The sequence below is a fragment of the Staurois parvus genome, unplaced genomic scaffold, assembly GCF_062004578.1.
Source record: "Staurois parvus isolate SC_StPar_1 unplaced genomic scaffold, SC_StPar_1.0 ptg000132l, whole genome shotgun sequence".
NCBI classification, from domain to species: Eukaryota; Metazoa; Chordata; class Amphibia; order Anura; family Ranidae; genus Staurois; species Staurois parvus.
The window spans coordinates 2,718,046-2,744,114 of NW_028317928.1; the positions used below are offsets into that span (position 1 = coordinate 2,718,046).

At 44.7% G+C, this 26,069-nt stretch overlaps 1 protein-coding gene across 1 annotated transcript in view; it reads right to left on the reverse strand.

Moving 5' to 3' along the window:
• Nucleotides 1-26,069, reverse strand: part of LOC149466156 (uncharacterized) — a 67,461-nt gene that overhangs the window by 34,225 nt on the left and 7,167 nt on the right. The window contains exons 4-16 of the mRNA XM_089672704.1: nt 26,001-26,067; nt 25,794-25,891; nt 25,572-25,680; nt 25,200-25,295; nt 20,609-21,247; nt 19,339-19,615; nt 15,236-15,410; nt 9,428-10,325; nt 9,111-9,215; nt 5,184-5,275; nt 3,156-3,261; nt 2,460-2,564; nt 1,874-1,978 (exon numbers count right to left, since the gene is read on the reverse strand). Of these exons, the coding sequence (XP_089528830.1) occupies nt 1,874-1,978; nt 2,460-2,564; nt 3,156-3,261; nt 5,184-5,275; nt 9,111-9,215; nt 9,428-10,325; nt 15,236-15,410; nt 19,339-19,615; nt 20,609-21,247; nt 25,200-25,295; nt 25,572-25,680; nt 25,794-25,891; nt 26,001-26,067 (2,872 nt within the window). The remainder of the gene's footprint in view (nt 1-1,873; nt 1,979-2,459; nt 2,565-3,155; nt 3,262-5,183; nt 5,276-9,110; nt 9,216-9,427; nt 10,326-15,235; nt 15,411-19,338; nt 19,616-20,608; nt 21,248-25,199; nt 25,296-25,571; nt 25,681-25,793; nt 25,892-26,000; nt 26,068-26,069) is intronic.

A 26,069-nucleotide genomic window follows, 5' to 3' on the forward strand; every position in this document is an offset into this window, starting at 1 on the left:
GTTTACGGTTACTATTAGCCCAGATTCAGCCAAATGCAGCAAAGGTGATTAGATGGTGCTTCACAATACAGATGGACAATGATCCAAAACACACTGCAAAAGCAACCCAGGAGTGGAATATTCTGCAATGGCCGAGTCAGTCACCTGATCTCAACCCAATTGAGCATGCATTTCACTTGCTGAAGGCAAGACTAAAGGCAGAAAGACCCACAAACAAAGAACAACTGAAGACAGCTGCAGTTAGAGCTTGGCAAAGCATCAGAAAGGAGGAAACCCAGTATTTGGTCATGTCCATGGGTTCCAGACTTCAGGCAAAGCATCAGAAAGGAGGAATCCTAGTCTTTGGTAATGTCCATGGGTTCCAGACTTCAGGCAAAGCATCAGAAAGGAGGAAACCCAGTCTTTGGTAATGTCCATGGGTTCCAGACTTCAGGCAAAGCATCAGAAAGGAGGAAACCCAGTCTTTGGTAATGACATGGATTCCAGACTTCAGGCAAAGCATCAGAAAGGAGGAAACCCAGTCTTTGGTCATGTCCATGGGTTCCAGATTTCAGGCAGTCATTGCCAGTAAAGGATTCTCAACAAGATATTAAAAATGAACATTTTATTTATGGATTATAATCATTTGTCCAATTACATTTGAGCCCCTGAAAATTGAGGGTCTGTGTATAAAAATGGTTGCAGTTCCTAAATTTGTACTTGATATTTATGTTCAACCCCTTGAATTAAAGCTGAAAGTCTGCACTTCAGATTCATTTGGATTGTTTTGTTTTAATTTATTCTGGTGGCATACAGAGCCAAAAGTATGAAAATTGTGCCTGTGTCCAAATATATATGGACCTAACTGTACCAGAAAAGGTGTTTGGAGCAATTCTGATCCCTGGTTATCTCTATGGTCATCCGGCGGAAGCACCGGCTGGTCGTTTGGGTCTCCTGGTGGGATGGGAGAGCCCAAAAAAGCCAGGGGACGTCTCCTCCCACTGCTTGAAAAAGTAGTCCAGCGGCTAATTAGCCGCTAGGGTTGCTTTTACGAGAACGCTGAACATCAGCTCTAAGAAACAATACCGTTATGATGCCTGCAGCATCCCGAGTACAGGTAGGCCTGCTTGCCTTATAGGAACGGGGGCTGCTATAGGTGAAGAACACAGAGCCAGGGTTAGTGACCATCAATGCTAGGGATAGGCATGACAGTACAAATTATCAGCACCAAACCCCTTAGAAGCTTCCTATTCCTGCCACTGCCATCTCCTACAGCTCTGTTGCTCATATCAACAGAATCAGGAGTCACTGTTCTGCATAATACCCTTCTGTAGAGTGTCAGTGCCATTATCCTCCATTGGCAGCAATTTGGCATGCTATTCAACAAACCTTGATGTCCACAGAAGCCAACTCAAAAATGCAGCATCCCAAGAATTCTTGTCTCGAATGAGCCATTGCAGCAGTGACTCATCCTAAATCAGAATGCTTACTAGAAGATTTTCGTCAGACAAAGAAAGCTGTGACACAATCTTTGCCTGATGTACTGTTTCTTTGGTTTGTCTCTTTGGCTAACCCATTGTGCCCTGGGAATCCTTTGGCATGTATTATCTGTTTATTTGAAAAACAAAAACTGTTTATTCAGTACAAATAGATATAAAACGAAAGTTTAAACATTGAAAAAAAAACAAACAACAACTATAATAAGGGTCTGAAAAACACTACTTCAAAACTGTGACCTCTCAATACGTTCTGCTGTACTGGTAAAATGTTCACCAGACTAGGAACAAAGAACTGCTTCACCATCTCTACCAGCTGAGTGATGGATGACAGTAAGAGAATATTCAGGAAAACACCTTTCCACCTGATGATAGCTACGGATGAAGATTTTGAGTACCAGAGTTTTCTTCTGATGGATTGGATGTCATGTCCTTCTCTTCTGTTTTACCATCTGGAGATACTGAGGGACATTTGTCCGTATTATATTGCCTGTATCGTCCATCTAGAGCAGAAGAACAATTCAATGGAAATGGAGATGATTAAAGAGACTGTTGCTAATATCAAAGTGCTAATAAAGTTTGTTTTCTGATCTATACACATCAAAAACCTAAAATAGATTTGAAATCTAGGGAGATCATGCAACCGCAATTTGTGCCGCTGACGCAAATCTACAGCCGAAATGTGAACATGTGAAATATTCTGTCTGCCAAAAAAGTTTGTTACTCTTACACCTTTTGAGACCCCTGATCCTCTCTAGGGTTTGCATCTCTCCGTCAGGCAATTTAATTCACCTAAGGCACACAGTCAGTGCTCTGTAACCCGAGGGGCAGACAGGTCATGTCTGTTGGAGCTAAAGGTTGGTGCAAACTGCAAAACATTGGGGTTTATTTGCTAAAACTGGAGAGGATTGAAGGATCAGGCATTTCGGTGACCAAACAAGGACCATGTGAGACTCTTTTCTGGATTTAGTGTTTATTACTGACCTCTGCTGATCTCTATAGAAATATCCTCCTCTTTAATCCTCATATGTCTTTCTTCCTTCTCCTCAGCTTTGACTTTTCCCCAAATGGGTCTGGTGTCTCCTGGGTCTGTGAATAAAGATGATAGTGAAGCCCCCTGTACTGAGATATATGACAGACCCCAGAGAGTGTGTGTGGGGGGAGACTGGTCACATCTCAATGACATTATTATTATTATAATACAGTATTTATAAAGCACCAACAGTTCACTCAGTGCTGTACATTACAATGGGGGACAGAACATGCGACAGTACAGTAACAATACAATGCAATACACGAGGGGTTCGAGGGCCCTGCTTTTTCGAGTTTACAATCTAGGAGGGAGGGGATAGTGGTACAGGAGGAGATAGCTGTGGGGGATGGAGTGGTAGGAAGAGTGGAGGAGGTCGGCAAATTAGCAGGGGGTGGGGTAGGCTTCCCTGAAGAGGTGGGTTTTCAGGGTACACCTAAAGGAGAGGAGAGTAGGTGATGACATGATGTGAGGAGGAGAGCTGGAGTCTAATAGAGGCTGATGGCTCCTGACCCCCGACCCCCCCACTGGGCACATACTGTCCCCCCATTACTGTCTACTGACAGAGGAGGAGGGCAGAAGAAGAGATTGTTGTAGTGACGGAACAAGGAGGATGGGACTCTTCTCTGGATATCGTGTTTATTCCTCACCTGGGCTGATCTCTGGAGGATCTTCCTCCTCCTTACACAGATCATCACCGCTCAAATATGACTCTTCTGCCTCCTCTTTAACTTCAATTTTTATTACATTTTTGTCCTGAATAACAAAGAAAGATACAGAGTGAATATTCTCATTCTCAAAGAACTGCTGACCCCCTTCCTTTTAGTTCCTCCAGAGTCATGCAACTATTTCCCACCCCACCTCCATGATCTCTAGGGCCATAGTTTGTGGTATAGGCCCGATGACTAACGATGTCTACTTACAGCAGCCTGGTATAACTGTAGCCATTTAAGCCCCTCATTCAGATCTACATGTGATCAGTTTCCTGCCATTCTGTAGGGAAGCAGGAGAGACAGCAGCTTCTTTGACTGGCTTGATAAAGGATTGCGGATGGTCTGAAATGCGTAGCCAAGTTTTATCCTGCTGCTGTGACATCATCTCTACCAGTGTGTGTTCCAACGTGGTTTCTGGAAATGTTTGAGGTGCCACCTTTCCACCACCTATCTGGATATACAAGGCCAGCCAGTACACAGAGGGATGTAGACATCTATTGATGAGACTGTTGACTTTTAACAATGTGAGTTGCCACATTTGGCATTCCTTATGCTACACGCAGTAGGAGCTTCCTTCTCTCCCTTCTTTAATTAGAGACTGCTTCTGCTCTGGGGACAGCTGCCACAAGTGTTATGGACTATTGCCAGATCATTTTATGGACTCATTTATAATATATGTTCAAGGAGTCAGCTAGATTGGATTGGGCACCTTTTGTTTCCTTTTATTACATGCCTTCCCTGCATGCTGTAATTTAACAGAAAAGTCACATGACACAGAAGCCCAGAGGAATCCATCTGCGGTGTCACAATCAGGGGTCAGGCTCGGAGACTGGTAGCTATAGCAATAGAGAGGCTCTTACCCACCAGCTGGATAAGTACAAAAGCAGGTCACAAGCAAGACGCAGGCTCACCAGAGGTGTGAAGTCTAGGTCTAACCAGTCTTCACCAGAGCTCCTGATGGTGGAGAGGGGTTTTGCTGCATTTTTGTACCAGGTTGTGGTCTTCAGGATCTCCCCACTATGAGGTGAGAGATCTGGAGTCCAGTAGCAGTTATACCAAGTGGGGATCAAGCAGAAGCATAGTCAGTAAACAAGCTAAAGGTCAGTAACAAGTGGTTGCAGGTTGGGACCAAGCAGAAACGTAGTTGAGGAAGAAGCCAAAGGTTGGTAACAAGTGGTTGCAGGTTGGGACCAAGCAGAAATGTAGTTGAGGAACAAGCCAAAAGTCAGTAACAAGTGGTTGCAGGTTGGGACCAAGCAGAAACGTAGTTGAGGAACAAGCCAAAGGTCAGTAACACGTGGTTGCAGGTTGGGACCAAGCAGAAACGTAGTTGAGGAACAAGCTAAAGGTCAGTAACAAGTGGTTGCAGGTTGTAACCAAGCTGAAACGTAGTTGAGGAAGAAGCCAAAGGTTGGTAAGAAGTAGTAGTAGACATAAGGACAACTGCAGATACGCAAATAAGCAAGATATTGGCTGGAGAGAGTTCATGGGAGGAGCAAAGAGTTCGACTTTCATCAGAAACAAGAGACAAGGCATGAAAGTGCAAAGGATCATAGAGTGAACTGTCCAGCATCTCAAGTGCCTCAGCAAGAAGAGCAACTGCCAAATGCAGCAGAGGTTGTGGGTTAAGATCCTGGTCCTAACATGCAGCTTGTCAGTAGGGCTCCCAGTGCAGCTGATCACCCAGCTGAAGGGAAGATCCCAGAGGGGGAGCTGAAAAAGAGGATGTGCTGGTCACCAGGGAAGTTGTCCTATTTGCCACTACAGTCTAGATATGTCCAACTCTGAACTAATCTACTACTATGATAGGCTTTTGTGTATTTACACTGATTTGCCGTACAAATATACAAAGATTCGCTTGGGAGATTTACATGAACAGCGTGTCACAAATTTCCCATCCCTGATGATGCAAGAAAAAAGAAAGCCACATGTGAAAATTTGTAGAAAACTCCTAGTTCCATCTACCTGATTATCACTTGGGATCCTGTGATGTTCCTGTGTGGAGTCCCTGGAATACAGAGGACGGGGACATCTCTCTGGGGTATTTCTGGATCCATCTGTAGGAAACACAAATGGTCACATAAGTAGTACATATATATGTATGTATATACAGTGGATAGCACTTCCACCTGGCAACACTACGGTCGTTGGTTCAAATCACAACCATGGCACTACTGGCACAGAGTTTGCATGTTCCCCCTGTGCCTGTATGGGTTTCCTACAGGTACTCCAGTTTCCTCCAACACTCCAAAGACATGCTGGTAGGTTAATTGGCTCCTGTCTAAATTGTCCCTAGTATGTATGAACGTGAGTTAGGGACCTTAGACTGTACACCCCTTGAGGGTTAGGGACTGATATGAATGTACAATATACTGTATAAGTAAAGCACTGCATATATTGATGGTGCTATAGAAGTACCTGTATTAAAAAAAATATATATATATATATACATACACACACACTGTGAGAGCAGCTCTGGGTTGTTAATAATAATTGGGAATCAATCACAATGGCCTGTGATGCCTTTTTTTACATGTGAATAAGGGAGATGCTGGTAAAAACATCTGTTCTTTCATAGTTCTCAATCATGTGATTTCTATATTGGTTATGGTACATCTGTGTACTGGCTATGGTACGTCTCTATGTTGGTTATGGTACGTCTGTGTACTGGCTATGGTACGTCTGTGTACTGGCTATGGTACGTCTCTGTATCGGTTATGGTACGTCTCTGTATCAGTTATGGTACGTCCCTGTATCAGATATAGTACATCACTGTAATGGCTATGGTACAACTCTGTATTGGCTATGGTACATCTCTATATTGGCTACGGTACCTCTCTGTATTGGCTACAGTACCTCTCTGTATTGGCCACGGTACCTCTCTGTATTGGCCACGGTACCTCTCTGTTTTAGCTATGGTACATCTCTGTATTGGCTATGGTACAACTCTGTATTGGCTATGGTACATCTCTGTATTGGCTATGGTACATCTCTATACTGGCTATGGTACATCTCTATATTGGCTATGGTACAACTCTATATTGGCTATGGTACATCTCTATATTGGTTATGGTACATCTGTGTATTGGTTATGGTACATCTGTGTATTGGTTTTGGTACATCTGTGTATTGGCTATAGTACATCTCTGTATTGGTTATGGTACATCTGTGTATTAGCTATGGTACATCTCTGTATTGGTTATGGTACATCTGTGTATTGGCTATGGTACATCTCTATATTGGCACAGTGGTACAGTGATCCCACACTTTGAAGGCCTTATTTAGACAGATATAGTTTTAGCCTGCAAAGAGCCACTGTAGTCTGTGGACACCCCTGGTTAACACTACAATTAAGATAATTATAGTATTAAAAAAGAAGAAGATACATAAAAAAAATAGCTTGCCGCCCATGGTAATTTTCAACATTTTCACATACATGTTAAAATCAGCATTTTTTTCCTTAGAAAACTACTTAGAATCCCCAAATAGTATATATTTTCTGAAAGCAGAGATCCTGGAGAATAAAATGGTGGCTGTTGTAAATTTTTCTATGTTCCACAATATTTGCGCAGCCGTTTATCAAACACAAATTTGCAGTAAAAATACATTTAAATGAATATTAGTGCACAAAAACACAATATAATACCCAATTTAAAAAAATACATATAAATGATGATGTTGTGTCAAGTAAATAGATGCCAAATATGTCAAAATTTTACATTGTGCATGCCTATGAAATGGTGACAAACTACGATATCCAAAATTTTCCATAGGAGACGCTTTAAAAACCTTTACAGTTAAACGTGAGCTCTGGTGCTACAATGATTGCTCTCACTCCGATACCTCACACTGGAGATACCGCACATGTGTGGTGAGCTCACCACTTACATATGCATCTAAGTGCGTGTTTGCCAATCTGTAAAAATAATAAAATACAGTCTCATGGCTGCAGCTATGATCCTGGTATAACCACTTGCCACCCAGGCCTTTTATATACATTTAGGTCCATATATATTTGGACACAGGCACAATTTTCATACTTTTGGCTCTGTATGCCACCAGAATAAATTAAAACGAAACAATCCAAATGAATTTGAAGTGAAGACTTTCATCTTTAATTCAAGGGGTTGAACATAAATATCAAGTACAAATTTAGGAACTCCAACCATTTTTACACACAGTCCCACCATTTTCAGGGGCTCAAATGTAAATGGACAAATGAATATAATCATAAATAAAATGTTCATTTTTAATATTTTGTTGAGAATCCTTTACTGGCAATGACTGCCTGAAGTCTGGAACCCATGGACATGACCAAAGACTGGGTTTCCTTCTTTCTGATGCTTTGCCTGAAGTCTGGAACCCATGGACATGACCAAAGACTGGGTTTCCTCTTTTCTGATGCTTTGCCTGAAGTCCGGAACCCATGGACATGACCAAAGACTAGGTTTCCTCCTTTCTGATGCTTTTCCAGGCTCTAATTGCAGCTGTCTTCAGTTGTTCTTTGTTTGTGATTCTTTCTGCCTTTAGTCTTGCCTTCGGCAAGTGAAATGCATGCTCAATTGCGCTGAGATCAGGTTAATGTCTCAGCCATTGCAGAATATTCTATTTCTTTTCCTTCAAAAGCTCCTGGGTTGCTTTTGCAGTGTGTTTTGGATCATTGTCCATCTGTATTGTGAAGCACCATCTAATCAACTTTGCTGCATTTGGCTGAATCTGGGCTGACAGTATATCTGTAAACACTGCAGAATTCATCCGGCTGCTTCTGTCTTCTGTCACATCATCAATAAACACCAATAACGCAGTGCCACTGGAAGCCATGCATGCCCATGCCATCACACTGTCTCCACCATGTTTTACAGATGACATTGTGTGCTTTGGATCATGAGCTGTTCCAAGCCTTCTCCACACTTTTTTCTTCCCATCATTCTGGTACAGATTCATCTTAGTTTCATCCGTCCAAAAAATGCTTTTCCAGAACTGGTCCGGCTTTTTTAGATGTTTTTTGGCAAAGTCTAATCTGGCTTTTTCATTCTTCAGGCTTATGAATGGTTTTCACCTTGTGGTGAACCCTCTGTATTTGCTCTCGTGAAGTCTTCTCTTGATTGTAGACTTTGACAATGATACGCCCACCTCCTGGAGAGTGTCCTTCACTTGTCTGGATGTTGTGAATGGGTTTTTCTTTACCATAGAGAGGATCCTGCGATCACCCACCATTGTTGTCTTCCATGGACGTCCATGCCTTTTTCTGTTGCTGAGCTCACCAGTGCGTTCTTTCCTCAGAATGTACCAAACTGTTGATTTGGCCACTCCTAATATTGCTGCGATCTCTCTGATGGATTTGTTTAATTTTTGAAGCCTTACAATGGCCTGTTTCACTTGCATGGACAGCTCTTTTGAACGCATGATGTAGGTTCACAGCAATAGATTCCAAATGCAAATACCACACTTAGAATCAACTCCAGACCTGCTTAATGATAAAGAAATAACAAAGGAGTAGCCCACACCTTGCCATGAAACAGCTTTTGATTCAATTGTCCAATAAATTTTGATCCCTTGAAAAAGGGGGGGGGTGGCTACTCTTAAGAACTGTAGTTCCTAAACCCATCCTCCAATTTGGATGTACATACCCTCAAATTAAACCTGAGGGTGTGTACTTTCAGCCCATATCCATTATATAATTATAGCTTGAATATGTTTTGGTAAATACCTGAAAATAAAACTAAAATTGTGCCTGTGTCCAAATATATATGGACCTAACTGTATATACCCTGCACGGTAAGTGGTAAATAAACAATTTACTTGGGCAATCTAGTTAGAAAGTTTTAGTCAAGTTAACAGAAGCATAATGACACTGCTAAATTTGGCCAGGGCACCCAAGCACCAATTTACCTGCGCTGATCTCTGTATTATCTTCCTCCTTTTTAATCCTCATATGGCCTTCTTCTTCCATCGCGACACTGATGCTTCTCTGAGAGGCTCCAGTTTCTTTGGCATCTGTTAATAAAGAAAAAACTTAAGCCCCCTGTACTGATTTGTATTCAAGACACCATTGGTATCTCCAATATACATTGGGGTCTGGGATATGAATTATTAAAGAGATTTGTGGCCTGGGATCACCACTGATGATCACTGTTTCCTAAAAAAAAAAAAACCTGCATTACAATATGCAAAAAAAGTTACTTTGGCCATCTCCTAATACTGCTTACCTCCGTTAAGTGGCCAGGCAGCTGCAGATGGCATGTGTACCGCATGCTTTTGAGCCCACACTGGCCGACTTTCCCATCTAAAACTTTCATGGCCAGTGGAGCACAATCCAGTAACGAGCAAACGTGTCCCTTGAACTACTTTCTGGAGGACAAGAGTCTTCTCTCCACAAGCACAAGGCACTTGCTTGAGAATGTTGTCCAAGCAAGACTCGAACACGATAAATTTCCGTTCAGAAACCAGTCCTTTGGGTCTCTGGGCCCTTTCCTCTGCTGTAAGAGTGTTGCAGTTCGATGATTCGTCAGACGTATAGTTAGGATCGCTTCCATAAGCAGGATTTCGGTAGGAGGTGCTCATAATCTCACCAAACCGGCCTTGCATATGTAATGGCTTTGAACAGATAACTTGATTCAGAATCGTTGAAGACCTTCGAGGGTAAACGTTATCTCCTCGGACTTTCCAAGGTTCACTACCATAGTGATCTGGAAACTGACTTGATTTGTCCAAACTGAAAGGGGCATCAATACTACTCCAAGATACATCTTCATTATCTCCAAATACCGCCCTTGCTTTTTTAGGAGGAGGTGGCGGGTTCATGTCTCTGTCTGGGAATATGGTAGGCAAGGCATTGTCCCTTAGGATTTTTCTCGACAAGTTTGCAACGTAACAGTCTGGTGTAAAGTGCTCGGAGCAAATTCTGTAGGTATTGTTTTTCTTGCCATCAAAGACTTTCTGGGCAAATGTGTCAAGATTTCCAAAGTCTTGTTCTATTTGCTGCAGCCAATATTTTATTCTGTCGATGCTGCAAGGGAAAGAGTGTAAAATAATCCCTTTGCAATAGGTGGTTCTGTTGGCCTTGCTGGAGCAGCCCGAGACAATGCAATATGGCATAGCTGATTCCTAAAAGGATAATATAAATGCGTGAGAAAAACCAGATCAGTGGTTGACAAGAGGCACATCAACATAGGAAAAACAAAGTATTGCATCATAAAAAATGATCCCCCGATCCCCCACTCATGACCTTACCATTAAGATCAACAGCACAACCATTGGTCCTTCCGCTCATGCCAGGGTGCTAGGCGTAATCCTAGACTCTGACCTCTCCTTTGAGGCCCACATCCACTCACTGGCTAAATCCTGCCGCCTCAACCTCCGGAACATTTCCAAAATCCGCCCCTTCCTGACCAATGACACCACAATACAACTTATCCATGCCTTGGTTATATCCCGTCTCAATTACTGCAACTCCCTCCTCACTGGTCTACTGTTACACAGCCTATCCCCCCTTCAGTCTATTATGAATGAGGCTGCTAGACTCATACGCCTGACCAACCGATCAGCGACTGCTGCCCCTCTCTGCCAATCCCTCCACTGGCTTCCACTAACCCAGCGTATAAAATTCAAAATACTAACCACAGCTTACAAAGCCATCCACAACACTGCCCCTAGGTACATCACCAACCTTATCTACAGATACCGCCCAAATCGCCCACTCCGCTCCTCCCATGATATCCTCCTCTCTAGCTCCCTCATCACCTCCTCCCACGCTCGCCTCGAGGACTTCTCCAGAGCCTCTCCCATCCTCTGGAATTCCCTACCACAGCATGTCTGGTCAGCCCCCACCCTGTTTGCCTTTAGGCGATCTTTGAAAACTCACTTCTTCAGGGAAGCCTACTCCACCTCCACCTAAGAACTGTACTTGAATCACCTCCGTTAGATCATCCCCCGCAGCTATCACGTTTTGTATCACCTCCCTCTTCCTTTAGATTGTAAGCTCCACGAGCCGGGCCCTCCTATTCCTTCTGTACTGAAATGTATTGTAATTGTACTGTCTCCCATTATATTTTAAAGCGCTGCGCAAACTGTTGGCGCTATATAAATCCTGTATAATAATAATAATAATAAAAAAATGGATATAGTAATGATTTTTCTTTTTCCCTTTGGAAGAAGTCACAGAAAGTGATGAAATGCGTCAGCACAGGGCTATCACGCTATGAGGAAGGAGTTCGTACATGGATACGAGGGCTTGGTGATCTTATTTTAAAGGGGATGTCACACTGTTTTACAGCGATCTGCTTCTTAAAGTGGCGCACTACTGTCTGTTAGTGCACAGGCTTTGCGTTTGTATTTTACATTGGTCTGATAAACGTTTATGGTGCTTTTAAATGGTGAAACACTATGTGCAGTTATTTAACCCCTTGCCTACCGGGATCTGTCACCCCCTTCCTGCCCAGGCCAATTTTCAGCTTTAAGCGCTGTCGCACTTTGAATGACAATTGCAGGATTTAATGATGTAGCGCAGCACTTGGTTTTTAATACAGATGGATAGTTTGCAATAAGCCAGCCTTTTAGGAAGGCTACCTGTAGCAGCTATAATTATTTGGTCCGTTAACCACGCATATTCGTAATGCAAGGTAAGAGAAGCAACGGGAAGCTGGTTTGGCTATGAAAGGGAGTTATATGTCTGCCACTGAGAGTAACAGTCAGTGATCTGTTTAACTGTTACTAAACCCCCAACAGTACAATCAGTCTGTAGATGCAGTAAAGCATGCTTGTTATACTCACTGTAGAACCTAAGGGGTTAATAACTGCATCGTGTAAAAAGGCTGTTTTCTCTTATCCTCCCCTTCTTCTACTGACCCCAATCCATCTGCTGATAGTACAGAGCCCTAGGAGGCACTCTGAACATGCTCAGTTTGGTGTGTCTTGTGAGAGTTTTTTTTTTGGGGGGGAGAGTGCATGTGATCAGCACAGGGCCAATCAGAAATGTCCAGACAGAGGTCAGGGGTCCTGCAGCCTCATAGGGGAGAATGACAACTCCTCTTACAAGCTTTAACCAGTGCTCTGCTGGACACTGATAGAAGTCACAAGACTGCTATATACTGCTGATGAGAAAAGGGATTTAGCCGTTTATATTTACTAAAATAATTGCATTTCCATGTTGTGTGTACTGTGGGAGGCCAGATATAGTGAACGCAGGGTCCGGGGAGAGCGGATATAATGAACGCCGGGTCTGGGGAGAGCAGGTATAGTGAACGCCGGGTCCGGGGAGAGCGGATATAGTGAACGCAGGGTCCGGGGACAGCGGATATAGTGAACGCAGGGTCCGGGGAGAGCGGATATAGTGAACGCAGGGTCCGGGGAGAGCGGATATAGTGAACGCAGGGTCCGGGGAGAGCGGATATAGTGAACGCAGGGTCCGGGGAGAGCGGATATAGTGAACGCAGGGTCCGGGGAGAGCGGATATAGTGAACGCCGGGTCCGGGGAGAGCGGATATAGTGAACGCCGGGTCCGGGGAGAGCGGATATAGTGAACGCCGGGTCCGGGGAGAGCGGATATAGTGAACGCCGGGTCCGGGGAGAGCGGATATAGTGAACGCCGGGTCCGGGGAGAGCGGATATAGTGAACGCCGAGTCCGGGGAGAGCGGATATAGTGAACGTCGGGTCCGGGGAGAACGGATATAGTGAACGCCGGGTCCGGGGAGAGCGGATATAGTGAACGCCGGGTCCGGGGAGAGCGGATATAGTGAACGCCGGGTCCGGGGAGAGCGGATATAGTAAACGCCGGGTCCGGGGAGAGCGGATATAGTGAAGGCGGGGTCCGGGGAGAACGGATATAGTGAAGGCGGGGTCCGGGGAGAGCGGATATAGTGAAGGCGAGGTCCGGGGAGAGCGGATATAGTGAACGTGTGGTTCGGGGAGAGCGGATATAGTGAACACGGGGTCCGGGGAGAGCGGATATAGAGCGCGGGGTCCGGGAGAGCGGATATAGGGAATGCGGGGTCCGGGGACACCGGATACAGCGAATGCAGGGTCTGGGGAGGCCGGATACAGCGAATGCAGGGTCTGGGGAGACTGGATATAGCAAATGCAGGGTCCGGGGAGAGCAGATATAGTGAATGCAGGGTCCGGGATTTAGTAGACCAAAAACCAAATAATAATGGGTACTGTGCGAAAGCCGCTACCTGGTATCTCAGCCAATGTTTGCAGGTTATGGTTCGGTTGAGTATTGACTCGTCAGAAATATCCAGGACTACAACAAAATGGCACCCAACCGCACACTGCTTCAGCAGATAGTGAACTCCTCTTAGTTAAAAATGGTTTATATTTACTAAAATAATTGCATTTCCATGTTGTGTGTACTGTGGGAGGCCAGATATAGTGAACGCAGGGTCCGGGGAGAGTGGATATAATGAACGCCGGGTTCGGTGAGAGCGGATATAGTGAATGCGGGGTCCGGGGAGAGCGGATATAGTGAACGCGGGGTCAGAGGAGAGCGGATATAGTGAACGCGGGGTCCAAGGAGAGCGGATATAGTGAACACGGGGTCCGAGGAGAGCGGATATAGTGAACGCGGGGTCCGGGGAGAGCGGATATAGTGAACGCGGGGTCCGAGGAGAGCGGATATAGTGAACGCGGGGTCTGGGGAGAGCGGATATAGTGAACGCGGGGTCTGGGGAGAGCGGATATAGTGAATGCGGGGTCCGAGGAGAGCGGATATAGTGAAGGCGGGGTCCGGGGAGAGCGGATATAGTGAAGGCGGGGTCCGGGGAGAGCGGATATAGTGAAGGCAGGGTCCGAGTAGAGCGGATATAGTGAAGGCGGGGTCCGGGGAGAGCGGATATAGTGAAGGCGGGGTCCGGGGAGAGCGGATATAGTGAAGGCGGGGTCCGGGGAAAGCGGATATAGTGAAGGCGGGGTCCGGGGAGAGGGGATATAGTGAAGGCGGGGTCCGGTGAGAGCGGATATACGGAAGGCGGGGTCCGGGGAGAGCAGATATAGTGAACGCGGGGTCCGGGGAGAGGGGATATAGTGAACGCGGGGTCCGGGGAGAGCGGATATAGGGAATGCGGGGTCCGGGGAGACCAGATACAGCGAATGCGGGGTCTGGGGAGACCGGATACAGCGAATGCAGGGTCTGGGGAGACCGGATACAGCGAATGCAGGGTCTGGGGAGACCAGATATAGCGAATGCAGGGTCCGGGGAGAGCGGATATAGCGAATGCAGGGTCCGGGGAGAGCGGATATAGTGAATGCAGGGTCCAGGATTTAGTAGACCAAAAACCAAATATTAATGGTTACTGTGCGAAAGCCGATACCTGGTATCTCAGCCAATGTTTGCAGGTTATGGTTCGGTTGAGTATTGACTCGTCAGCCATATCCAGGACTACAACAAAATGCCAACCGCACACTGCTTCAGCAGATAGTGAACTCCTCTTAGTTAAAAATGGTTTCCGTTTGGTCTCCTACCCATGGAAAAAAAAACCCTATAAAGGTCCTCCCATAGGAAGGAGACCAAGCTGAAGCCATTTTTAACTAAGAGGAGTTCACTATCCGCCGAAGCAGTGTGCAGACGGGCGCCATTTCGTTGTAGTCTGCTGCGCAGCAGTGGAACCAAACCCTCCTATCCTTAACAGCCAAGGAAGCCACCATCTTAGCTTCTGTTACCATTGCCATGGTGCTGCAGATGTGACCAGTAATGGCACCAGCCATTGGATGGTTTGACAGTTTGGTTGAGAGCACAAGCAAATGTGACGGTTGGCTCCCAGCATGCCGGGAATGTAAATGTTGTTTGAAACCGTTAAACGGATAGGTGTAGTTCCCCTTTAACTGCAAATCTGTGTGTGATGTCCTTCTTCATTGACAGCCATATTACTATACGATGGGGGTTGTGGCTTTCCAAATAATAAGCCCCCCCCCTAATATTCTACACATCTGAAGAATTAAAGGTAACATGGTCACCCCACCCCCATCCAGTCCACACACAGTGCTGGGACCCCCTTCTCTCATAATAAGAAGACATTATTACCTTCTCACTGGGATCACACTCTCCAGCCACAGAACACAGGACAACAGAAGAAAATCTTGGTAGATTTTTCTTTTTTTTCCTAGGCGTCCCACTTGAGCTACAACAAAATGGCCGCGGGCCTTCTTGATTAACTATTCCTTCACGCCGCGCACGTCTCCATGGTAGCAACACACAGCTGGAAAGCGCACAGGAGCCACAGAGCTAAACGAGTGGCTGCCTCTCGCGCTGGCCGCTTGTAAACCCCGCCCACTGATGTAAACGCTAGAGGTCGGTCTTTCGCAGGAGAGTTCCTTCGCGGCCATTTTCCTGTAGACCAAAGCCAGTTTTTTTTTTATTACCATAATCGGTTTCCTTATAACAAACTGCTGTTGTCGTTTTTATGTGTTTTTATTTTATATTTATGTATTATTTTAACATGCCATACAGCATGAACTCGTCCTGCAGCTATTATTTGAGCTCTCCCTTGCGAAGTCACAGGAAAGTTTTCTATCAGAATAGGCCTAAAGATTACATAAAACCCCCAAAACATTATATATTTTCTTAATCCCTCACCCTTCGGAGGATTCTCCCCCCCCCCCTTCCTGACCAGGCCCTTTTTTGCGATATGGCGTTGCCTTACTTTGACAATTGCGCGGTAATGCAATGCCGCACCCAAATTAAATTTATGTCCCTTTTTCCCACAAATTGAGCTTTCTATCGGTGGTATTTGATCGCCTGTGCGTCTTTTAATTTTTGCGCTATAAACAAAAAAAAACGACAATTTTGAGAAAAAAAACTATATTTTTTTACTTTTTGCTATTAAACAGGTCCAGTAAAAAAAATCAAAAAATTTCTTTACAAATTTAAGCCAAAATGTATTCTGCTCCGTGTCTTTGCTGAAAAAAAATCACAATACGTGGAAATTAATTGGTTTATGTGAAAGTTATAGCGTTTACAAATGGCGGTATAGATACTGGGATTTTTATTTATTTTTATACTAGTAATGGCGGCGATCAGCGACCAGGGGTGGACTGACAACTCATGGGGCCCTCGGGCAATAGGGGATCATGGGACCCCTGTATCCTTGCCCAAACTCAAAAAAGCCTATGAAAAAGGTACCAGGGGCATCTCATGGGGCCCCCTACTGACCCCAGGCCCTCAGGCAGTGCCCGAGTTTCCAAATGGTCAGTCCATCCCTGCTTCTAGTGAACGGTCCTTCTGGAAAACTTCCATTCGATAAGTGCCTACAGCCAATCCGCTGCAGCCACTGATCAGTGTATTCTCAGAGCAGCCAGAATACAATGACACATTGGGGAGGATAGCCCCATCCACATTGAATGTGTGGATGGAGTAATCAAGTCAGTTTTTTTCATTCAACAGATTGGTTGAACAATAAAACAACAAAAAACTGACTAATGTACAGGCAGCTTAAAGTGTTACTAAACCCCCAACAGTACAATCAGTCTGTAGATGCAGTAAAGCATGCTTGTTATACTCACTGTGGGATCTAAGGGGTTAAACATCCATATTGTGGAAAACCGCTGTTTGATCTTGTCTTCTCTGATCCTCCACTTCTTCCAGTGTCCTCCTTTTATTCCGATAAGACATATCACGTGGAGTCACTGTGCACATGCTCAGAGGTTGTTTTTTTCATGGGAGAGTGCATGTGATCAGCACAGGGCCAATCAGCACTGTCCAGACAGAGGTCAGGGATCCTGCATCCTCCTAGAGCAGAATGAAAACTCCTCCTACAAGCTTTAACCAGTGCTCAGCTGGACACTGATAAAAGTCACAAGACTGCTATATACTGCTGATGAGAAAAGGGATTTAGCAGTTTATATTTACTAAAATATTTGCACTTCCATGTTCTGTGTACTGTGGGAGACCGGATATAGTGAATGCAGGGTCTGGGGAGACCGGATATAGTGAATGCAGGGTCCGGGGAGACCGGACATCGTGAATAAAGGGTCCAGGGAGACCGGTTATGGTGAATGCAGGGTCCGGGGAGACCGGATATAATGAATGCAGGGTTCGGGGAGACCAGATATAGTAAATTCAGGGTCCGGGGAGACCAGATATAGTGAATGCAGGGTCCGGGGAGACCAGATATACTGAATGCAGAGTCGGGGGAGAGCAGATATAGTAAATTCAGGGTCCGGGGAGACCAGATATAGTGAATTCAGGGTCCGGGGAGACCAGATATAGTGAATTTAGTGTCCGGGGCACCCAGATATAGTGAATGCGGGGTCCGGGGAGAGCGGATATAGCAAATTCAGGGTCCGGGGGAGCGGATATAGTGAATTCAGGGTCCGGGGAGCCCAGATATAGTGAATGCAGGGTCCGGGGAGAGCGGATATAGTGAATTCAGGGTCCGGGGAGCCCAGATATAGTGAATGCGGGGTCCGGGAAGAGCAGATACAGTGAATGCAGGGTCTAGTGAGAGCGGATTTAGTGAATGCAGAGTATGGGATTTAGGAAGACTTTAAGTCTAGCCATAGATACCTCATTTTTTGGATCAACCAGAGGGCTGATCAGAAAAAACCCCAAACCGATTCCCTTTTCCACACAAACAAGCTGGATGGAGGAATCCTCCCCGTATTCTGACACCTGGGACTCCTCTGCTGTCAGAATACAGTGATCAGCAGCGGCAGCCGGCTGATCAACAAAGGTTTTCCAACAAACCCGTTCAACAATAGTCAAGTGTTAGATTGTTTTCTGTCGAGCAGGAACTGCCATAGACAGATAAAAATGCAGCTGGTCCCTTCTGAATCAGCTAATTTCAATCCAATTTATGACCAGCTTTACTATCACAGATGTAGTGGACCCCCTGTAGTTGATTTAGTAAAGGCAAACAGGCCTTCATGCATGAGGTGAACTCCTCCAATCATTCCATGATCCAATTATGTACAAGAAAAAATATTGTTTTGATAATGTTCCTTGCACGTGATTGGGAATTTTTTTTACAATAACTGTCCTAAGGGAAAATTCCCTTGCAAAGTGAACAGCCTAGTTGCCTTTAGTAAATCAATCCCAGAGGTCAACAGGCAAAAGCAGGCCCTCAGCGGGCCAAGGCACAGGGTCCAACAATAGCCTGCCATATACGAGGCTGACGGCTCTCAGAATACCACAGCAGGCAGGGGAGGTTCTAAACACATGGACAGCAAAAGACCTAGGGCAGCATTCTGGCGAGTTCAAAAACACAGATGAACAAGAATCAACCGGGTGCAAAACAACAGACTGATCCTGCAAGAGCTGCAACATGAACATCTACGGATAGTGACACAAGTTGTTTTGGAGACAATGAACTATGTGTGTTACCTCAGCTATAGGTGATTTTTTCAGACCTTACTTTGACAAGATTGTATCCCGTTTCTCAAAAGTACTGGTTTTCCTTTTGGTGCCTTGGTTGGTATGCTAAAACCAAATGTACATTATCCATAAGACTGTCCCTTGGTCTTCAGGGGGCAGCTGAATAGGAGGAGGACAGTTAATAGACTGTGCATCTCCATGGGGTCATTTGGCTTTGGTATGCTAGACTGACAGTTTATCCAAATGTCCAGGTATGATGGCAAATAGATTTAGACTTACCAAGGTACACTTGCTACAGATGTCATGACTCAGAATAACGATGAGAGATAGTAAATTATATTGGATAGTCATCACATCAAAAATGGTTTGAATTCCATCCAATCACTTTCTTGAGAAAGATATTATTGTGCAGTTTGGGCCAACCAGATTCCTCAATGATTTCGGATAGAAGGAACTAGGATAAAAAAAAATAAAGACATCCAGAAGACCTGGGTAAAAGGAAGGATGTTTCATAACACTAAAGAAGGTCTGTGCCATAGGGGGCACCATAACTCCCAGAGGACATGGGTAGAAGGAAGGAGACTCCATTAAACCAAAGGTTTGTGCCAGAGAGGGCTCCAAAACACCTAAAAGACATGGGTAGAAGGAAGGATGCGCCATAACATCAAGGAAGGTTTGTGCCAGACGGGGCTCCATAACACCTAGAAGACATGGGTAGAAGGAAGGATGCTCCATAACATCAAGGAAGGTTTGTGCCAGAGAGGGCTCCATAACACGTAGAAGACATAGGTAGAAGGAAGAAGGCTCAATAATACCAAAGCAAATCTGTGCCAGAAAGGGCTCCGCTATCCATTTCACCAAGAAGACCTGTGTAAAAGGAAGGAAGCTCCATAACACCAAAGAAGATCTTAGCCAGAGGGGGCTCCATAACACTGTGAAGACCTGGGTAGAAGGAAGGAGGCTCCAAAACACCAAGGAACGTTTGTGCCAGTAGGGGCTCCATAACACCAAGAAGACCTGTGTGTAAGGAAGGAGGCTCCATAACATCAAAGAAGGTCTGTGCCAGAGGGGGCTCCATAACACCGAAGAGACCTGGGTAGAAGGAAGCAGGCTTCATAACACCAAGGAAGGTCTGTGCCAGAGAGCTATCCATTCACCAAGAAGACCTGGGTAAAAGGAAGGAGGCTCCATAACATCAAGGAAGATATTAGCCAGAGGGGGCTCAATAACACTGTGAAGACCTGGGTAGAAGGAAGGAGGCTCCAAAACACCAAGGTACGTTTGTGCCAGTAGGGGCTCCATAACACCTAGGAACGTTTGTGCCAGTAGGGGCTCCATAACACCAAGATGACCTGTGTGTAAGGAAGGAGGCTCCATAACATCAAAGAAGGTCTGTGCCAGAGGGAGCTCGAGAACACCGAGGAGACCTGGGTAGAAGGAAGGAGACTCCATAACATCAAGGAAGATCTATGCCAGAGGGGACTTCACAAGACCAAAAGAAGGGACTTCACCTGGGGATGACACTAAATCTACACTATGAGAGCACCTGGTTTCCTGCAATTACTTGAGTGGCCTAGAGTTTTGTTTGTTACAGAAATAAAGCTAAGTAACTTTTTCGTGTAACCCTGTCACATACAGACCATTGTCAATGCCCATTTGCTAGGAAGGTTAAGTAGCGTGTGCATGTGTGTTGTATGCAGATTTGTAATGCTCTGTATGCCTTGTGTTGTTTACATACAATTGTAAGTATTTTGTATGTACAGCATTCTTGTGTCGTAAAAGCACATTAATACACTATAGAGGTTTCTGCTTCCTTGCTTTGCCACAAAGTGGCCTAAAAGGTACAAGCAAAACATTATGACACTTGCATTGTAAAAAGGAGCATTTAAGCACAACCACTATGTACTGCTACAAAGCAGAGGGCAAAACATATATATGTATGAGCACATATGGCTACCCTTAGTTACATACACAATTACAAATGATACAAGGTTTTAAAAACATTAAAACTTTTTATAGGTTGTATATATTAAGCCAATCTCTTTAACATGTAAAAAAAACCAAAAACAAATAGACATCTCCTTTATTGTTTCTCATGACAGCATTTTTCACATTTGGAACGTGCATACGGTTTCTCTCCTCTGTGAATTCTACCATGAGCTGTTAAAGATGATCTCCGGGTAAAACATTTCCCGCATTCAGAACAGGAATAAGGCTTCACCCCCGTGTGAATCCTCTGATGGCAAGTGAGGTGTGATAACTGAGCAAAGCACTTCCCACATTCCGAACAGGAAAATGGCTTCTCCCCCGTATGGACTCGCTGGTGCCTCACGAGCACCTCCTTCCAAGTAAAACATTTGCCGCATTCCAAGCAGGAGTACGGCCTCTCCAATGTGTGAATTCTATGGTGGATGGCAAGTTTGTATTTTGTGAAAAAAACTTTGCCGCATTCTGAACACGTGTACGTGGGTTCAATTTTTTGGGTTAAAGAGTTGTTCTCCGAACCCTGCAATATTTTATTCCCTTCATAAGGAGTGAGATGGGGGTGGTCAGGCAAACTCCTACCAAGTGTAGAGGGATCAGTATGGGCACTGTGAAGTGAATGGAGAAGATTTGGGCTAATGCGGTTTTCCTCTGAAGAACCAGATGTGATGTTATCTTCTACTTCACCCTCTGGAGAGATAGGAAGAGGTCTCTTTATCTGGTACCTTCTATACTGTCCATCTGTAAGACATGAACAAGAGCAGGAATTATTAATGAACTTCAGTATAATGATTCAGCAGGCAACCCATCCAGAGCTGATTAACCACTTGCTGCCCAGCCTATGGTCAAATGATGACCGGGCAAACACTATGTCCCTTCAGGAGAGCGTCATATGACGTCCTTCCCGGATTGCGCTTTGCGCGTGCCCGCAGTGCCACGCTGTAGCGAGATCTGCCACCGACCATGTACCTCGGACACGGCCGATGACAGATCTGTTTACCAGCCCCGTTGCCAGTACCATGTGACCTGCTGTGACCGATCACAGCAGGTCACGACAGTTGTATACAATGGATGGCTTCCTTTCATGCCATCCATTGCATACTAGTGTGTCTAGCTGTGAATGTTCACAGCAATCACATGCACAGGCTGGGCCAATCACAGCCCATCTGTATCATGTGATTAGCCGTGGCCAATCACAGCTAATTACAACCAAAAAACCCTGAATGTATCAATTTCATTCAGTTAAATGGTTGCTTAAATGCTTGCTTATAGTTAAGAAATTGTTTGCTATAAGCAATCAATGAAACAAAATACTGATCACTTCCCCAAAGTAGTACAATGTTACTATTGTAACATTATACTACTTTGGGCATAGTGCAATATGAAAAAAAAAATCTTAAAAAATGTAATAAAAAAAATAATAAAAAAAATTAAAAAAAATTGAAAAACAATATATATTTTTTTTTCATACTGTCACCAGTCAGTGTTCCTCATCACTGCCACACCAGTTATATGATAATGCTGTACTGCACTGGTGACAGTAAAAAAAAAAAAATTGAAAAAAAAAAATTGTGAAAATAATTTTTTTTAATTTCTTCATTTTCCGACAAATTATGAGAAAAAAATTACAAAAATTAAAAAAACTCACCATGCTTCTTGTGAAATACGTCGGACTGTCTACTTTGCAAAAAGGGGTCATTTGGGGGATATCTGTCCTGACATTTGGGGGATATCTATACTGTTCTGACATTTGTGGGATATCTGTACTGTTCTGACATTTGGGGGGGATATCTGTCCTGTCCTGACATTTGGGGGATATCTGTACCGTTCTGACATTTGGGGGATATCTGTACTGTACTGACATTTGGGGGATATCTGTACTGTCCTGATATTTGGGGGATATCTGTACCGTTCTGCCATTTGGGGGATATCTGTACTGTCCTGCCATTTGGGGGATATCTGTCCTGCCATTTGGGGGATATCTGTCCTGTCCTGCCATTTGGGGGATATCTGTACTGTCCTGCCATTTGGGGGATATCTGTACTGTGCTGACATTTGGGGGATATCTGTACTGTTCTGACATTAGGGGGGATATGTGTACTGTTCTGACATTTGGGGGATATCTGTACTGTCCTGACATGTGGGGGATATCTGTACTGTACTGCCATTTGGGGGATATCTGTACTGTACTGCCATTTGGGGGATATCTGTACCGTTCTGACATTTTTGGGCCTCAAGAAATTAGATTGGCTGTCAGTACTTCAGGATTGATCAATTTTCAGATATATCCCATAGTTTTCTATAACTTTCCTACAGACTAAATAATAAACACTGATTTGGGTTATTTTCACCAAAGACATGTAGCAGAATACATCTAAGCCTAAATTTATGAAAAACAATTATTTATTTGCAAACTTTTATAACAAAAACAAAGAAAAACTTGTTTTTTTTTCAAAATGTTCTGTCTTTTTTTGTTAATTTAGCAAAACATAAAAACCCCAGCGGTGATTAAATACCACCAAAAGAAAGCTCTAGTTGTGTGAACAAAATGATAAAATTTTAGTTTGTGTACAGTGTTGCATGACCACGCAATTGTTATTTAAAGTGTGAGAGCGCTGAAGCCTGAAAATTTGCCTGGGCAGGAAGGGGGTAAAAGTGCCCGGTATGGAAGGGGTTAAAAAGGATGGTGGCTAGAACAGTTATGCCTATGAGTTTTGAGACACCTGACCTTCACATCTATGTGAGCTTGCTGGACATCCTATTCCGAAACCATGGGTATGAATATAGAGTAGGGAATGTAAATAGGTTTAGTACATATTTTGTCTTTATTATGGCCAAGGCTATAATAACAAATTGAAAAAAAAACATATTAATGTACTATCTGGTTGTGGGCATTCCATTCCAAAACCATGGGAGTGCCCTGAGAATATATGCCAGTGAAGGCACCCAAGGGCTGGATTCTGGGGAATCCTGCTATTCCGGGACAGAAGTGTAGCTGTGTGGTTTTGCTAAGGAAACTGCAGACCTTTTTTAATTTTTTTTAACTCTTGTTTACCTGTAAAAGAGTTTTTATTTTGTTAAACTAAAGTGTACTAAAGTGTGTCAAATAGTCCCCTCCTGAAGAGGAAAGACCTCCTCACTGCCCCCCCCCCCCCCCCCGGGAAGCAGGACTGCAGATGGGGATAAAGCACACTCAGGTCCAGGCCCGGTCTGGGACAAAAAAAATAGGTCTTGGCATTTTAGACTGAGCAGACTAGTTTTTTTCATTATCATGACTTGCTAGAGAGGTTACTGCACATCCTTACCGCTCACTGACTAGTTGCTAGAGGTTACTGCACATACTTAACAGAGGATAACAGTAGGTAAAGTGAAGGCAGCATGCCAGCATCAGACATAGAGCTCTTTATCAGCACGCCAAAGAGTTGAAAAATTCACAAATTGTCTTTTTTCTAACAGCAGTCTGGCACTCGCTTTTTCTCGTCAGCTCCTGGTGTCTGCGACAGGCAGCAGCAATGACACCAATCCCCGACCACAGGCCATGGGGTCTCCTCCCCCTTCATGGTCACGGGTCAGCAGACCTGTAGATTCCACCCCCCGGCCCTGACAGCTGAACTGAATGGGTGGCCAGCCAGCCACAGAGAGACTGGCTCAAGGAGCAGCCCAGCTACCCCTGCTGCTTTGAGCTCCGAGGACATGTGACCTGGCAGCCCCAGCACACCTGGCAAATGCCCAGTGTGCCCTATGGCCAGTCTGGGCCTGCTCAGGTCCACCTAGCCAAAAGGCTCTTTGGACCCACTCCTCATGATCAGCTAAAGCAAACTAATGAGCACTGGGTGGGGGACTCTCCCAAAAAGAGACCCCTCAAGGCAGGGGAAGAAGGAACCACACATTGGCCACACATACTCCCCCTAGACTTCAGGGTATACCCGAAACGCCACACCCTACAATTCTTGAGTGAAAGGTGACAGAAAAAAAAAACGACGACAGCGAGAAAAATAAAGTGCCAAAGTTAAATACTATGATCAGGCCTTGTGGCCTAGTAACAAAAATTGGCCCAGTCTCAGCCAAAAGGCCTAGGCCATGAGGTGATGAGTAGAAAAAAATCTTAGATGTCATGGTCTAGGGCTTTTTCACACGGCGGGGTCCCAAACCCACAGTGCCCACAGTACTCACAGAATACCACTCGAAGGGGACAGTTGACACCTCACGCTCACTGCCTTCCCTTCCCATAGCCAGACAAGGTAGCACAGTTCAAATCAGGAGGCACTGGGCCCCCCAGAACCATTCACATTAGGGAAATACTTGCGATCCTCACCTTGCCCAGTGAACACTTAATTCAGTTTCCTTTCCCATGAGGAAGATCCCTCAGGGACCCCATTATACCAGCAAGGATACTATACAGCCAGCCATCCCAGCAAGAAGGCCAGAATGATGGCAGAGCACCCCACTGGACACCGATAAGAAGAGATATAATGATCTTAGCCAAAAGGCTGTGATCTGTAAAATAGCTTTGCTCATAACAAGCAAGATTGTTTATTTGTGGCAAAATTAAAAGGTAGCTAAAGACAACAGTAATCCAGCTGGTTAGTTAAATCTGACATTGGTGGACATCACACAAAGTTTTTTCCTTTATTTCTTATAAATGTGGGTGAAACCTGCAAAGCCTTCCTTGAATTTAATGTTTATTACTCACCTGTGCTGATCTCTATAGGAATGTCCTCTTCTTTGATTTTCACTTCAGTTATTTCCTCCTCCTCTGTGCTGATGTTTCTCTGAGTGTCTCCGGGGTCTGTGAATAAAGAGGAGAGTGAAGCCCCCTGTACTGAGTTGTATGAGAGACCCCAGAGAGTGTCTGTGGGGGGAGACTGGTCACGTCTCAATGACATGATGTGAGGAGGAGAGCCAGAGTCTAATAGAGGCTGATGGCTCCTGACCCCCCCACTGGGCACATACTGTCCCTCCATTACTGTCTACTGACAGAGGAGGGGGGAGAAGAAGAGATTGTTGTAGTGACTGAACAAGGAGGATCCGGGACTCTTCTCTGGATTTAGTGTTTATTACTCACCTGTGCTGATCTCTAGAGGGATCTCCTCCTCCTCACATGGATCATCACACATCACATATGGTTCTTCTTCATCCTCAGTTTTAACTATAATGTTAATTCCATCTTCATTCTGGAAACACAATATATCATCGTATTTCACCATTTTGCTAGATACACTAAGACTCTACAGCTCATACAGAATAGATTTCTATACTTTTTGATAAGACCCACAATCTTCTCTACCTGATCCTCTTGAGGGATCTCCTGATGTTCCTGTGTGGAGTCCCGGGAATACAGAGGACGGGGACATCTCTCTGGTGGGTTCCCATTACTGGATCCATCTGTAGGAAACACACACACTGACTGAATCCAATGTTTCTATGTCTTTCTATCAGAGGATGTGTGTATCTAGGTGGATTCTCAATACAAGAAATTAAAGTCTCCTCTTACCCGGTGATGTGAGGGGCAGCCGGTTCTCCATCATGATGCTCTTGTGTCCTTCTAAATGCTCCCATTCCT